The sequence below is a fragment of the Corvus brachyrhynchos genome, unplaced genomic scaffold, assembly GCF_000691975.1.
Source record: "Corvus brachyrhynchos isolate BGI_N302 unplaced genomic scaffold, ASM69197v1 scaffold5, whole genome shotgun sequence".
In the NCBI taxonomy this organism is placed as follows: Eukaryota; Metazoa; Chordata; class Aves; order Passeriformes; family Corvidae; genus Corvus; species Corvus brachyrhynchos.
Window position 1 is genome coordinate 7,729,029 of NW_008238321.1, and position 14,927 is coordinate 7,743,955.

At 43.7% G+C, this 14,927-nt stretch overlaps 1 protein-coding gene across 1 annotated transcript in view; it reads right to left on the reverse strand.

Annotated features, from left to right (window-relative positions):
- Window positions 1-1,599: 1,599 nt before the first annotated feature.
- The window catches only part of FOXK1 (forkhead box K1), a gene marked incomplete at its 5' end in the record, with an annotated part of 30,280 nt that continues 16,952 nt past the window's right edge, over window positions 1,600-14,927 (reverse strand). Inside the window, 2 exons of the mRNA XM_017734291.1 lie at window positions 1,600-10,682; window positions 13,319-13,543. Of these exons, the coding sequence (XP_017589780.1) occupies window positions 10,462-10,682; window positions 13,319-13,543 (446 nt within the window). The remainder of the gene's footprint in view (window positions 10,683-13,318; window positions 13,544-14,927) is intronic.

Sequence of the window (14,927 nt, forward strand, 5' to 3'; positions counted from 1 at the left end):
GCACGAAGGTGCCGCCTGGCGGGAAAGGCCCGCAGAGACAAGGTGTGACCAAAATCATCACTAGCGGCTGCTCACGGATCGTTCTGAGGTGTTGCTGTTATTATTCCCCACCTCAGAAGCCTGAGGAGAAGCTTGGCTCTGAAGCCATCCCGCATGGAACGAAGGGGAGCAGCTCCAGGCACTCAGATGTATGGAAAACATCATTACAAGGCAGAGAGCTAAGAGCTGGGGCTTCTACGGGTGTGATGGTAAAAGATGATGTATCAGCCTTTCCTGCAACCTGTTCATAAAACGGAGCTTTCCAAAACTGGTAAGAGATGTTCAAACCAGCTGCTCAGGTCTTCAGCGCTCCCAGAAGTTAAAAATCCACCAGGACTCTCTCTCCCGACTGCTAACACGGCTGAAACCCTCACCACCATGCTGAGCATTGCCCCGCAAGGAGGAGATGACGGGACGAAACTTGGCACTTTGCCCTTTTGTAATTCCCTGCCCTGTGCTCTCCTGGCATTAAAGTTCATTAACACCATGCCTGGGCAATCAGCCAGCAGAGCAGCAGCACGTGGGGAGCCAAAGATAGGATAATTTTAAAAGACACCCCCCCAAAGGGCTCTGGATGAATATATTTGCTCACTTTGTACGGTGTTGTTAATTTTTTAATTAGCTAGTCAACTAAAAAAAAAATCCTCCCTGTAGTAACTGAAGGGAGACTACAAGAAAGATGGAGAGAAACTTTTTACAAGGGCATGGAGTGACAAGACAAGGGGGGAGGGCTTCCCACTGCCAGAAGGCAGAGTTAAATAGGATATTGGGAAGAAATTCTTCCCTGTGAGGGTGGGGAGGCCCTGGCACAGGTTGCCCAGAGAAGCTGTGGCTGCCGCATCCGTGGAGTGTCCAAGGCCAGGCAGGATGGGGCTTGGAGCAACCTGGGGTAGTGGAAGGTGTCCCTGCCCATGGCAAGGATTGGAATGAGATGATTTTTAAGGTTCTTTCCAACCCAAACCATTCTGTGGTTCTAAAATTCCATGAATTACAGCTACTTTATGTCAGTTGAGGACTTAAAAGATATTCCTATTTAATTGTGGAGCTCAGAATGTTCAGTCAAAATAAACCCAGAACTTAAATTGTAGCTGCATGAGGAGGACAAAGAAGGGAAAAGTCAAGCTACAAGACAGATAAAGCGCTGTTTCCTGACCTCATACACTTAAATGAAAACAATTATTATAAATTACAGGGGAATGCAGTGGAATATTTTAACGTTCAAAATAACAGTGTTTCACTTCATGACAAAACAAAAGCTGGAGCTGGAGGAGCAGTTTATAAGCCCCAGGGGAAGCATCACGGATCTCAAACACACATGTCCATATGTTCACTTTGCTGCGAGCCAACAGCTGCCCAAATAACTGACGGGATCAAAAGTGGGGTGTCTGAACTCTAAACACTGCAAGGTGTGCTGATACAGACTTCCTTCCTACATAAAAGAAAAGGAAAAAATACTAAACACACCATCCCCTCACTGCTACAGGAAACTCAACCCCCCTATGATGCTACACTGGAAGGATCCAAGTCTGTCACCCAAAGCAGCAAAGCAATTTCAGGGCGTTTTCTCTTTCATATATAATTTTATTTCTGGTTATAGAAACAAATGCTAAGAGGAGAAGCAACATTCCCCAACCACATACATCAAATTAAGGTAACAGAACAGTTAAAATAAATGAAAAAAAAAAAAAAAGTAGAAATTTAAACCTTTGTTATAGCTTTAAAATATTAACGTTCTCGATACATTAGAAATCACATTCAGATCTCAAATTACTTAAAAAATGTATGGCTCTATATTAAAAAAACAAACAAACAAAACCACTGTATCCCATTTGATGTGGAACTGCAGGTTCTGCTCCTCGGATGCAGGATCCCACCCTGGTGGGAGCCACGGCTGCCTGTGCAGTTGAGCATCTCACAGGAGCAGTGCTGCAACATGGCCAGAGGAAGAACATGAACTTCACATCCACTGCCCCACATGGAGCTTCCCCCTTGGGATACACACCTGCTTTTCAGAAAGCACTGATAACGAAAACAAGTCACAAAAAAAAAAAAACACCAAAAAAAAAACAAACAACAACTTTTGATATCAGCTGTAAAAAAAAAACCCCACAAACCCCAAAACATCTGGCTGGAGGTGTCTTGCACAGGCAACACCAGGAACTGAAATGCAAGCATGGCTTTAGTTTCCCCTTTCCATCACCTTCTTATTTTATAAAGTAAGTGCCAAACCGAGGTGAAAGGGGTAAGGCTGGCCCAGATCTCTGTAGCAAACCCTTCTGTGAAGCCATTGAGGTATTTCAGATTCTCCTCTCAGCCTTCCCCGGGGATTCGGTGGGAATGAGCATCTGCAGAACAGGGGGAGAGTTGGATTTTTCTGAATGTTTTTACTTTTTAGAGCAATTATTCAGAGTTGGATCTGAATTTCCAGCTTTACCATCCGTTGCTCACACGCAGCTTTTGATTTATCCCTCAACAGCTTTTAACAGTCTTTTGGATAACAGTCCTTTGGATAGCTACAGACTCTTAAAATGCTCTTTTTGGCTATGCGGGGGTTGGCTGGCAGGCTGGACAAGGCCAGTCTCCTCAGCACAAACAGCATGTCCAGAACCCAACACAACATATGGTCTTGTAGGATTTTTGCATTTTAAAGCCATTTTCTGTATCACTGTATTTGAATGAGTTTGGTTTGGGTTTTTTTTTTTTTTTTAACATTCTGTTTTCTATTAAAGCAAAAAGATCTTACAAACAATACTCTGGTTCCCTCTACTTCAAGCCCATTTGAGGGAGAAAAAAAGGAGAGATTAAGCAAGTTTAGGTTTACAGTAATTCAATTGCTACAGAGCCAACTTAGCAGCCTGCCCACCTCCCAAGAGCAGCATATAAATCAGCAGAACATCAGGATGTTCTGCACCAGACTTTTAGCAGCAAGACAGTGAAACAGAAGGAATTCTCACTTTTTCTGCTCCATTGAAATCTCATTTTTCTTCAGCTACCAGACATTTCTCCTCACCATTGCCCTTAGCTTTAAGGAAGGCTCTGTCTCAGACTGTTTTAAGTGAAACTGAGGTGGGGTAGAAGCAGGACAGAGAGGTCCAGATCACAGCACAACCTGGCAGCAGACACGAGGCAACAACCAAATATTAGGGGAAGTCTGGGTTTCACAAGGGCTGTGTTCTGCTGGATGAGGATGAAAGCTGCTTCCTTTCACTGCTCCTATTCTGGTCACTCTTCCTATCACCAGCCCTGTCCTCCCTGAAGTACTGAAGCCCCATCACCAGCCACTGATTGCTGAGGTGAAGCTTTCACTCAGATCCTCATAGAGAATTTCTGCTTCTGGAAGAGCAATTAGGAAGTCAAGTATCACTTGCTTTTATTCTCAGAAGACCCAAGTGGTTCAAAATATACCCTTCTGTGAATTTAGTGATCCTTGTGGAATTAAACCACACCTGAAATTTGGCCAGTTCAGTAAAATTTACTCCCTGTGAATGGAAACATTAGAAAAACTCTTCTGTGCTTGTTTTTGAGGTGATATAGACACACCTCACCCCCCAAAGAGACAGAAGCATGATAAAAGGAAAATGATCTCACCACAGAGGAAAAGGAACTATTTCAATAGTGCCCCAGTGTTAGCTTAGCCACCTCATAGGGACGAATTCCTCAGCCTTACAAGCATCCTCGTGGACCCCCCATAAATCACCTCTGTTAGAAATAAGGTCCCATTACTTACAGAGCAGAATCTGTAAAGAACTCCCTGCTACTGCATCTAGAGAGAACTGCAGACAAGAAAGGATTCCAGCTTTCATTAGTGCCATTTAGGGGATTTTCTTGCCAGAAAAGCAGTGTGGATTGGGGTTGCTGAAAGCAGGACAAAACCAGAAGCAGGGATTCCTACACAAGGAAGATGCAAGTACCAAGTTGCCTCTTCTGCTCTGCGAGAGGAATGAAAGCAATCACTGAAGTAAAGCTGCTTCCCCTGGCTGCTCACATTCGTTACAAAAATAGGTTCATCGTTCTTTCAGAGTCAGTGCCTGGTGCAGGAATTTACCAATACACTACACAAAAGTCTGTGTAAGTACCATTTAAGAGAAAGAAATAGTCATGGACCATTTATATATCTATATTGACACACACGCCCACACACTCACACATTAATAAATATAAATTTTATGTTTACACAGATCTAATTTAATATTCTCTGAAAAAAAATATTTAAAGGGTTTCTTCCTTAGCTGCCACCCATGAATTGTCAATGTGTTTTTTTTTTCTGTCTTGAGAGCAAAGGGGTAGATTTGCCACAACTACCCTCATGCTCTGAAACTTAAAAGTGACACATAAGGAGAGGACCAACCATACATTCTGAAAGGTTTTAGTTCAGTGTTGGTAAATTGAAAAGGTATCAAAAGAATTTTCTGAACATATTAATACAAACGTCAAAAACTGATTCAAAATTTGGAATTTAAATATAGTGCTCCAAGAAAACCAAGTATTTTTCAAAATGTCTTGCTCAGGCCAAAGTAAAATGCTCCCTGCTGTATTACTGCCCCATGAAAGACACCCTAACAGAGAAATCCCACCCTCACAGCTAGGAAATTCCCACTACTGATTATGGTTTGTGAATACATCCACACCTGTGTGCACAAACACGTGCACTGTCCTGCAAACAGCCCACCCAGCAGAGAGAGACGCTGATCTAACAAATCACAGCCTGACAGCTGCCAGGCAGCCCAGAGAGAGATGCCCCAACCACATTTTGATCAGGTGCAGATCAACATGCAAGAAGGCATCGCCTCCCAATCCCATCAGCTCCAGCAATCCAGATGACCTTGTAGTGTAACAGTTTTCTGCAGCACAGCTGGCTCCATTGGAAGCTACACTTTCCAGCAGTAGTGTATGCTATAATAGTAGCAGCTTGGGCATAATTTTTCACCCAGAAGGACACAAAAAGTTATACAACAGATTGTTCAGTCATGTAACTGCAACCTAACACAAGAATCCTCACCAGATGCAGACCTTCAAGCAATGGAATTAAATTAGGAGCTGGATTAAAGGACTCTGGAGTTGACAGAAATAACTACAAATAGAGGCGGAAAACTGATGAGGAGCAGAAACAGGAGCTGCCCAAGAGACTGGCTGGCAAGAGAAGACAGATGATTTGCTGCAGGATGGCATTTGGAAACTCAAAAACTCAGTGTGCAGCAAGGGCAAAATTATGAAGCAAGTCCTGTTCCTTTAGAGGTTCATTCTTAATGCCCTAGTCCAACTTATTAGCAGCAGGACTTAAAAAAACCTCAAAGATTTTATATCAGGTAGAAACTCAAGGCAAGTTCCACACTGGATTGAACCTACCATTTGATAAGCTAAAGTACAGATATTTTAAAAGTGATCAGGATCCTTCAGCGCTGCTTCCTGCTCAAAAAGACCCAAGCTAGGACTGTTCCTTGGAAAAGAGGGACAACACAGTTGCATCTGCACAAATGCAATCCAGTTCACTCTGTGATTTGTTCCTTACACTTTACACTTGTCTTGCAGCAAGAGACCAAACAGATACTGGGCTGTACTGGCAAAGTGTAGCTACCAGGCCAAGGAAAAGGATTCCTCTTCCAATCCATCCAGCACTCCCCAGATCATGTCTCTGCCTTTGGGCTTCCCAGTACAAGACCTTCTGCAGCAATTCCACCTGATGGACAAGAAGAGACCAAAACAACCAGGCTGATTCAACCTTAAGAGAAGGGGAAAATCTTCCTGGAATCTTCAAGTACCTATCTGCAACATGCAGAGGAGGCAGAGCTGGGCTCTTCACAGAGGCAAGGAACATATGCAGCTGCATGGGAAATTCTTCTCATGTTGCTGAGAAGTTTTCACCTTGTGTGGTGAGAGTGGATTCTCGAAGGAAAGGTACAGAACTATTGCCAGGTTAAATCCTTGTCATCCAAGATCCCCAAACCCAGGTATAGCAGGGAAACACTTCTCTTTTCACCCTACATTTTGACATTCATTTACACACTAGCATACACCAGTGATACCAAATATCTCACTGGGAACACCCCCTGATAAACCAGATGAAAAGCTCCAACATCAACTGAACAGCCCCAGCAGGCAGGGAAAAGTGTTCCACACCACACTGCAATGAAGTTCAGGTCAGATGCTCTCACTTGCCTTGATACAGGTCCCTAGCCTTCTGTACTCTAGGTTTTTATTTCATTGTGGGCATTTCCTTACTGAAAAAGGAAAAAAAAAAAGTAGAAATTAACTCTGAATGACAACTCTAAGTCAGTACACAAGGCCAAACACGCAAAATCAAGTTTGCTCCCCCCAAAATCTGATGCCAAACCATGACATTGATTGCAGAAGCACTGTAAAGGCTTCAGCTATTATTTCTTTCCTCTTACAAAGCTTTAACATGTCTCTGAAAACACTCTCCTGAATAAGCTCTGCCCAACAGCAACATGTCTAGAACACAGCATGAAAATTCATACAGGGTGACCAAATTGACCTTTCTCAGCCTGCCCTGGAGCTCCATGTATTCCACAGGTATTTTCATCCTTGAGTCCTCAGGCAGAGCTTAATGCAAGGTGCTGCTCCTGTCAGTGGATAAAAATGACTGGATATGCTACAGGGGACAGCATTAATGGTATGAGGGAGGGAGGAATATGGGAAGGAAAAGGAGTTGAAAAGAATATATGAGCTAATCATGAACTTCAATTTTGTGCTCAGCACTGTGCCGTGTTATCACTAAATCAGATTAAATTGATCTTCCTCTAAAAAGCTTTCTGTATCACAAGAGTCAAGGTCAAGACAAACAACATGGAATTCCAGTGGAATAAAACAAAGAACAACTGCATTCAACTCTTGCAAACCAGGGCAAAGAAAGTTGCTATAAACCAACTGTGATCAAAGTAAAATTAGTCAATGTCATTGCCTAAGGTGAAAAAAAAATCAATAGGGAATGGTGGAAAGTGAATTCACACATTAAGAACTTGGCTTTACAGTTTTCCCAGGTCTAAGTTATCACAGTTTAAATATTCATTATGCCTTGACCTTTGTTACACAGACAGCAGAAAATCTGGTGAAGCCTCCTCCTCCTCTTCCCCTCAAACCTTCTTTAATGTAATCAAAGATGAGATGCAACTTTTTAGACACCAAAAGCAAGTCAGATTATCAATTTAAAATAATCCAAGTACGGCATATAACCATTAAGACAAACATTTTCTTTCTAGCTCAAGACTCAATTCTACCACTGCATTAATTTTCTCTCCTCTGCAGCCTGGCAAATCAGGACTGGTATGTAAAAAGAATGGTGCTGTCTTCCAGACTGAGCAGTGTTGAAAGAATTCATCTGGAGGCCTGAAACAAAATGTCTCCATCTCACATGTTCTGGATGAGGACTACACTTTTCCACAGCTCTCGACACGATTTAGCAAGAACAATTATTTTACCAAGCAATGGTTAGGCAAACCTACCAAAAAATCTGCAAGTGGCAGGACTGCTTCCTACAGTAGCAAGGGGATGCAGCAGACTGATAAAGCAAAAAACCCCTGACAGGATGAAATGACAAGTTCCAGACACCTCAAGCAGAAAAGGTGAACAGAACAAAGATACTTGCTTATCCTGAACTCCCATTTGAACCAGCAGGCATTGTGAGCCATGGAAAGAGAGAGGAAGTGTTATTCTGTTTTACATATTCAGAAGGCAGATCCACACATGCAACCTGAGGATGGACTTCCAAGAGGTATCTATAAAGCAGCAGCTTTATGGTGGATGAAAACATTGTCACTCAGCTGATGTCCTTCTGTGGTGCTGGATTAGTTTACAGAACCTTAGGGCCTAATTATTTAGACTCTCCAAGATAAAAGCATCAGCAAAGAAAAAATCCACAGAATTTTGGCAGCTCCACATCCTGAACAGTTTTCTGTTGGTTTTTCATCTTGCTCTGACTCACCCAACACTCTGGAAACCCAAGGACTCCTGCGCTTCCGGAGCGCTCCCGAGCCTGGGGGCTGTTTCAGAGGCGTGCCTGTATCTAAACCAGCAGTCACCCGAAAGTAATGATTCATCACAGACAGACTGTGCTGCACTCTCACTTGTGCCTTCTGCCTTGAAGTTCATTTTATTGACTCCTGGCTTTGAAAGGAGGAAAAGGCTACAGAAAACAGAGCTAATCCGTGTGCTTTTCCGCTGTGCCACACCTCACCTTCCCAGCGGGAGAAGGGACAGCTGGAGGCCAGCCTGCTTCAATTACTTTGTGGTCTCTTAACAATCCTCCTTCACAAAACCATTTTGAAGTACTAAAATCCCATCTAATAACTTGTCACTAAGGGCACACACCTGAATTCTGAAAGCCCAGCTGAGATAAATGATCTGTCATGAATATTTTATGTGCCTCTCTCCGCAGAAAGTAACCGCAAATCACGAGACCAAGAAATTCTTTCCTTCTTTCAGAAATATTTCTCACAAAACAATGGACTTGAGAATTAAACATGTCTGGGTTTTATTCAAGTGGTGGGACTTGGCTATTGAATAGGATTTGGCAAAGACAAAGGAAACCTAGAAGGGAACAAGTGATGCCAGCTGTTACCTTGCAGATTTCCTCCTCAGATTCCAGCAGGCACCAAAGGGCTGTGCCTGACCCCTAATCCCTATGGATATGCTGACAGTATCATTTACTGCACACTGGCGAAGGCTTTTGCAATGTTTCTGCAGTGGGTTTTGCCTCTGCCTTGTCAGACTGTACAGGACAACAAATCAGTACAGATGGGGGACAAACCACCAGAGGCACAGTCCACCTCTCTTAAGTCTCTCTTGCCATAACCAAAGCCGTAACATTTGCTAAATTAAAAGATCTCTGCTGTGCTGCCAGAAGACATGTTAGCCAAGGGGATTGCAAAGGGTGTAAAGCCAAAGGGGTTTGCTGGAGGCTACAGGCAGGGGTGGATTTCTTTGCCAGTCATAAGGCGTCACAAGCACCCACTGTTCCACGTGGCTGAAGTGAGTCAAACCTGCCTTCCTCGAAAGACATCCTTGTACTATGTGAGGAGCCTGGAATACAGTTTGAGTAAAGGCCTCCTCCTACTGGCCAACTCAAATGGTCCTCAAGGCAGGATACATGGGAGAGGGAGCCAAGCAATGAAAGGAAACCTCCAAATTCCTTCTGGTAAAACTGTTTAAGACCTCCAGTGACTTTTGCCACATGGAAAATAAAAGAGAAGTCTTTTGCCTTGGTCTACTACACCCTGACAGAATTTGCATGAACCACAATATGACCTCTGCTGCCTCTCATCCAAGCCCTAAACTTCCCTCTCCGAAGAGTAACACAGAATTTTGCTGTTAGCCATGGAATAGGGTCAGCTCTGATCTCCTGACCACAGTCCATCAAGCTGAGGATCACACCACCACCAGGAGGTGAAGGTGACTGCTTTAGTGCAGAACATCAACCAGTATTTTCTCAAGTTCATAAACACAGTGCCCATGCCTTCACCTACAGTGCTAATTTGAACAAAAGCTGGTGCTCCACACAAGCTGTGATCAATCAAATGCACACAGAACCTCCTGGAGACACCCTTCCCCATGTGATCCTCAGGCATCAAGATACTTTGGCTATTGTCCAGAGCAAGTGATGGATAATTATAAGAGATCATTGAAGATACAAACCCCTTTGTTTTTAACATCTTTACAGGAACCAAGTTAATACAGTTCCTCTGTCATCCTATTCCCTCAGAGGGAATGGAGAGAAATTGCATCTGGAAATCCAGGTGGCTGAGCCCTGTAACTCTTCCTCCTGAATCCCCATAGAAATAAGCATTTATTTTCAGAATTTTCTTTTTTAAAAAACCAGAATAATTTGCCTTTTTTTTTAAGCTTGGTACCATGTTTCTTTAATGTTGTTGAGAGATACTGCACCCGTCTTTCAGCATTTGATTGCCTTAGGTGACCTTTTTAAAATGGTGCTATGGTTCAAAGCTCTCAGAAGCGTGGTATTAAGGCATAGAACGTGAGGAGTTTTCTTTCCAGGGAGCAGACTGTGTTTGTATTACATTCCTTTATATTCTGAACTGCAATTCCCATCCCCTTGGAGCCAAAAGGGGAAAAGATAGTTAAAAATATCCCAGCAGTCATACAATCAGTTGTCTGTATTTTTTTGAACCTTAAAAAAAAAAAAAAAAGAAAAAGGAAAAAAAATCCCGTAAGTAGAGACAGAACAGAGTTCCAGATATGAGTTCTTGGGAGGGATTTTCCATTCTTTTTGGCACCTTGTGATTCTAACAGCTGTTGTCCTCCCATTGAAAAATCTGCCTTTAAAAAGAGCTCTTTATCAGCTGTGTTTTGAGCTGTTACAGTTGTGGTTGGTTTCCTGTGAAAGCTGCTTTAGGGCTCCTGCCATCCCATGCCCACCCCACCATCACTCCAGCTCCTCCCACCGGTTCTTCATTCACTGGTTGCCTGTCCTTGTGGCACTGTGGATGTGATGACTCCAGTCTGGGCTGGCACTGCTCCACTGGGCTCTTCTATCCGAGGTCTTTTCACTTCAGGTTCACTGGAGGAGGCTGCTGCAGTCTCTTCGGTCCCTGGCTCGCAGACCCGGCTGACTACAACAGGAGTGGATGAGCTGGCCTGGGCTGCAAGGAGCTGCAGTGGATTTGTAAGAGCTGGCAAGGAGGATAAGAGAAGCAGAATTAGTGGGATGAAGCAGAACAAGCTATTCCAAGAAAAGAAAGAAAACAAAACCCCACCGTCAAACACGCGACAGCTGGCACACGGTCGGGTGGTGCTTTCCAGTGCATTCTGAAAGCCTGGCTTGTCTTGTCCTTCCCTCTCCCTCCACAGCCTCTGCTTTTCAAGTTTACCAAACCAGCACCAACCCCTCTGACAGGAGAACTTCCTTCTTCCTATCCACTGTCAAACAAGGCATTGCTAGCTAAGTATTCACCCCAAGCAAGGGAGGATCAAGCTCTGCTTATAATTACAGCACATCTCTTTGAGAGGTACTTTTGATTGTAGGTGGCCAGAGAATTTCTCAAGAACAGCAACACCCATGTCCTGGGCCTTTTATTTGGAGGTTTAGACGCTCTCTTGAGCCCTGCTCACCCAGGAAGAACAAACCAGGCTGTTGGAAAACAGAATCCAAATATTGAGGGTACTGACATCCCACTTGTAAAAGGGGCAGGGAAGAGCTTACCCTAGACAACCACATGTGTTCCCATCAGAACTGGGATCAGAACATAGGAATTTCTGGCTTCCAATCTTGTATTGCAGTACTGACACAAGGTCTCACCCTCCCATTAATAAAAGTGGTGAGAAAAAAGACGATTTAAGTAGCAACCCTCCGTAAAAATGTCTACAATTCCTAGTTCCAGACAGAGAATGTGCTTACACACTGACTTTGGCACACACCACTGCTTGGAAAACAAAACACATGCAGTTTTTGGACTCTGCATCAATCAGAGAGGAAGCCAAAGGGGACTCAGGAGACAGCACATCCTCTGCCCTCCAGACTCATTTGCAAAGGATGGAATGACTGAACATCAGTGCTGTGTTCACTGCTAAATGCATGAAAAAAGGAGCCCTAGGATAAATAAACAAAGCAAACAGAACAAAGGCCCTCAAAGCCCAGTAACTTCTACCAAGGCATGAGAAGGAAGCTGTAGAGTATCAAAAGGATGAAGGGAAAAAAAATTAGGGTAAGGATGAGGGCAGTCAGCAATTACAGCTTAGTGACTTAGAGAACCTAAATCACACAGTTGAAGAGAAGTTAACTTAGTACAGATGAGAGTCAAGAGATTCAGGCTTTGTTTTGTGAACCAGAAAATTTACTGCCACTTACAAAAAAACCTCAGATGCAACTGGAGTACTTCCCAGTTTGATGACAGTTAAAAAAAGTTTGGTGAGATAAAAATATTTTAACATAAAAATGTTAAATAAGAAACTGTCTGATTCTATATTAGACAAACACTAATATTACCACAGGCCTAGGCCCTATCACCGTGTCCCTCAGCCGTAGGGAGGAAGAGGAGAGAAGATCCAGCAGGCAGGAATTGTGCAGCAAGATTGATTTATTTAATTATTTTACGAACTCTTTTATAGGCTTTTTTCTTCATAGTCTAATTGGACAAAGGACCAGCCACCCCTTGGGGGTGATTGGCTAAAATCCTAAAACATCCATTGTCAAAATATTTTTCTACTGCACCATAAACAAGACTTTTCAAGGCTGCAGGTGTTTGGTTGTTTACATATTCTGCTACCTCTTCTGTGAGAGAGAAAAGTCTCTCACAGACTTAGAAAATAGCAAGAAAATCCTTGCTAGCAGCATTTTTGTATCCACACACTACTGCTGGTTAGTAGAAGCTTGACCTATCTGATCTATTAATATCTTACAATAATTGCATAAAAAACTTATCACTACCATTTTTTGATAGTTCCAATGAGATCCTTGCAATTCAAGTGCAAGCCAGGTGGTAACTATGAAGAGATGTGGCAGAAAATTCTGTAGAAACATTCCTACCTTCATGAAAGGCATCCAAAGCTCAGCAGTGCCCTTCATTTCAAACTCCCAAAAAGCACAGCCTGAGGCAGCAGAAATGCTTGGCACCTCAGTGAAAAAAAGCCGTAAGAAACCTGGATATTCCCATCCTCAACTGAATAAAATCTGAGGTGCTGAGCAAGCAAGAAAAGGAGGCTGCCAAGACATGGCTTGCATGGAATTTCAAAACACCACGCTTGACAAATGACTAGAACACATACTGTGTATACAAAAAATCCTACATTCATTCACCTGGTGAAATAGATCTTGTTTTTCTCAGGCTCTAAGACTTTAAGATGGGAATGTACGTTATTTTCTTATTACTCTATGGAGTCATGTTTCACAAGATCTAAAGAGCACCATGGAAATTTTATTATTTGGCATGCTGCAAGCGAAGGCTGTTGGTCAAGAGAAAATAAATGAAAACAGGCTCTCCACAAGAATCACTGACACTTTCAACAAGTAACCTCAAGAGGTAGAGAGTCTCAGTAGCAGTAACTGCACAGCCAAGGGCAAAGGAAGGACACTGTGCTTTTCTGCCAGAGAGCAGGACTTTTCCCCCAGGAAAGGGAGCAGAGGTGGATGGAAGGGTACCTCCCACTGACATTTACAGCCCCAGAAGTGGAAGAATTGCAATATCTTTGAGATGGACACATGGAATAACTTGATACACAGTAAGCAAGAAGAGAAAACACTTGCAGCTTTCCACCCTGCCTGCTAAGCTCGGGCAGCACTGCCAGCCCAGGAGCTGGGGAGCAGACCCACCGTAGGTGCTGCCGGCGATGCTGTTGGTGGGCACGGCGTGTTTGCCGTTCTGGGTGACCGCCCGCACCGGCAGCTGGTGCTGCCCCAGGGCCACCGGAGCTGCCTGCTGCAGGATGGTGACAGTCTGCCCAGGGACAGCCTGGGCCATCTGACTGGCCACTGTCTGGATAACACGGCTGGCTGTGGGGATTGTGGCAAACGCGATCGTTGGCTTCTCGTCCATGCCTGTGGAGAGCAGAAGAGACAACAATCAGTCAGTGCCCTGGCTTAGAGGCAGGTTTTATTCTCATTAACACTTGAGCAGGGATACATACTCCAGGCTTACAATACCTCAGCACCACAGAATGAGTATTTGGAAACACTAAAATATCCTCTATTGCACACTTACTCTATCAAGAACATTTTTCTTAGAGCATAAGCCACAAGAAGAATTTTCAAAAATCAAAACCATCAATATGACCCTTTGCCCTAAAAAGGCATCATCTCCCTTACTGGCACATCACAGCTGTGATATGGACAGCAGGCACTGCAAATCTCACAGCTTACTTTGCAATTTCAAACAAATTGGCCTGACTTTCAATACCACACAGCAGGAGAAGGCATTAAGATCTTAAACAATGCCTGGAGCCAAAAGTCTGCAGCAGCTTGCTGTCAGGTCTGCATGGAGGTTGATTTACAAGGAGGTCTTCCCACAACTGCCAGTTTTTGCTGTGGAAGTATAGGAAAAAAACAGGATGGAAGAAAAATAAAAAATAAAAAAGGAGAGCTGAGCTCCTGGACAGAGGTAACTGCTTGAGAGCACTGAACCACTTTTCTCATTTCCCAGGATAAGTAAGGGGTATGAAACAGATACAGGACAGCATCCTGCCAGGCACGCAGGAAAGAAGAGGAACACCAGTCTTCCAGGGGTTCTGTGCATCTCAGAGAGAGGGCAGGATGCACAATCTCATTAGTCCTGTAGAAAAAGGTGGCCTCTCCCATTTTAACATTTGCACAAAAGAGTAGAGTTAGATGGGACATAAGCACTGAGCTGAAACCTGCAGGCAAGCCGATGGGGATAGGTAGAGAAAAGGCAAGGAAAACAGGGAGTTCAGGAAGGAAAATGCAGCAACCGGGGAAAGTAGATGCTAGAAAAGGATATGAGTGGGACAAGTAGGGAAGGAACATGCAGCAGCAAGAACTAGTGAATGAAAGAAGGGAGCAGGTGACAGGCAGCTGCAACTGTTAGCGCTTCAGGAACGTGTATGGGATCGAGACAGGAATTTCTAGAGAATGCAAGTGAAACTCAAGCAAGATAATCAGTGCTGAACTAAAAATGCCAGTGACCCTGCTGCTGCAGGAGGGGAAGCTCTTTGTCATTTTTTCCTTCCCTTAGAGAGGGACCACAGTCCCACTGCCCAACTTAAAAGCAGTCAGAGAAACCAGCCTTGCTGCTGGTACAACAAACACTGACCTTGTAGCACTAAGACCTTCTGAAATGGGGAGCAGACAAGGTGTTGTCTAGATCACAGCAAGAGAATATTTAACTCACTAAATCTCCCAAGGCTGGAATTTCCAGCTTAGGGACAAAAAAAGGCCTTTGTTCTAACTGGTTTTTGAAGATTCTTTT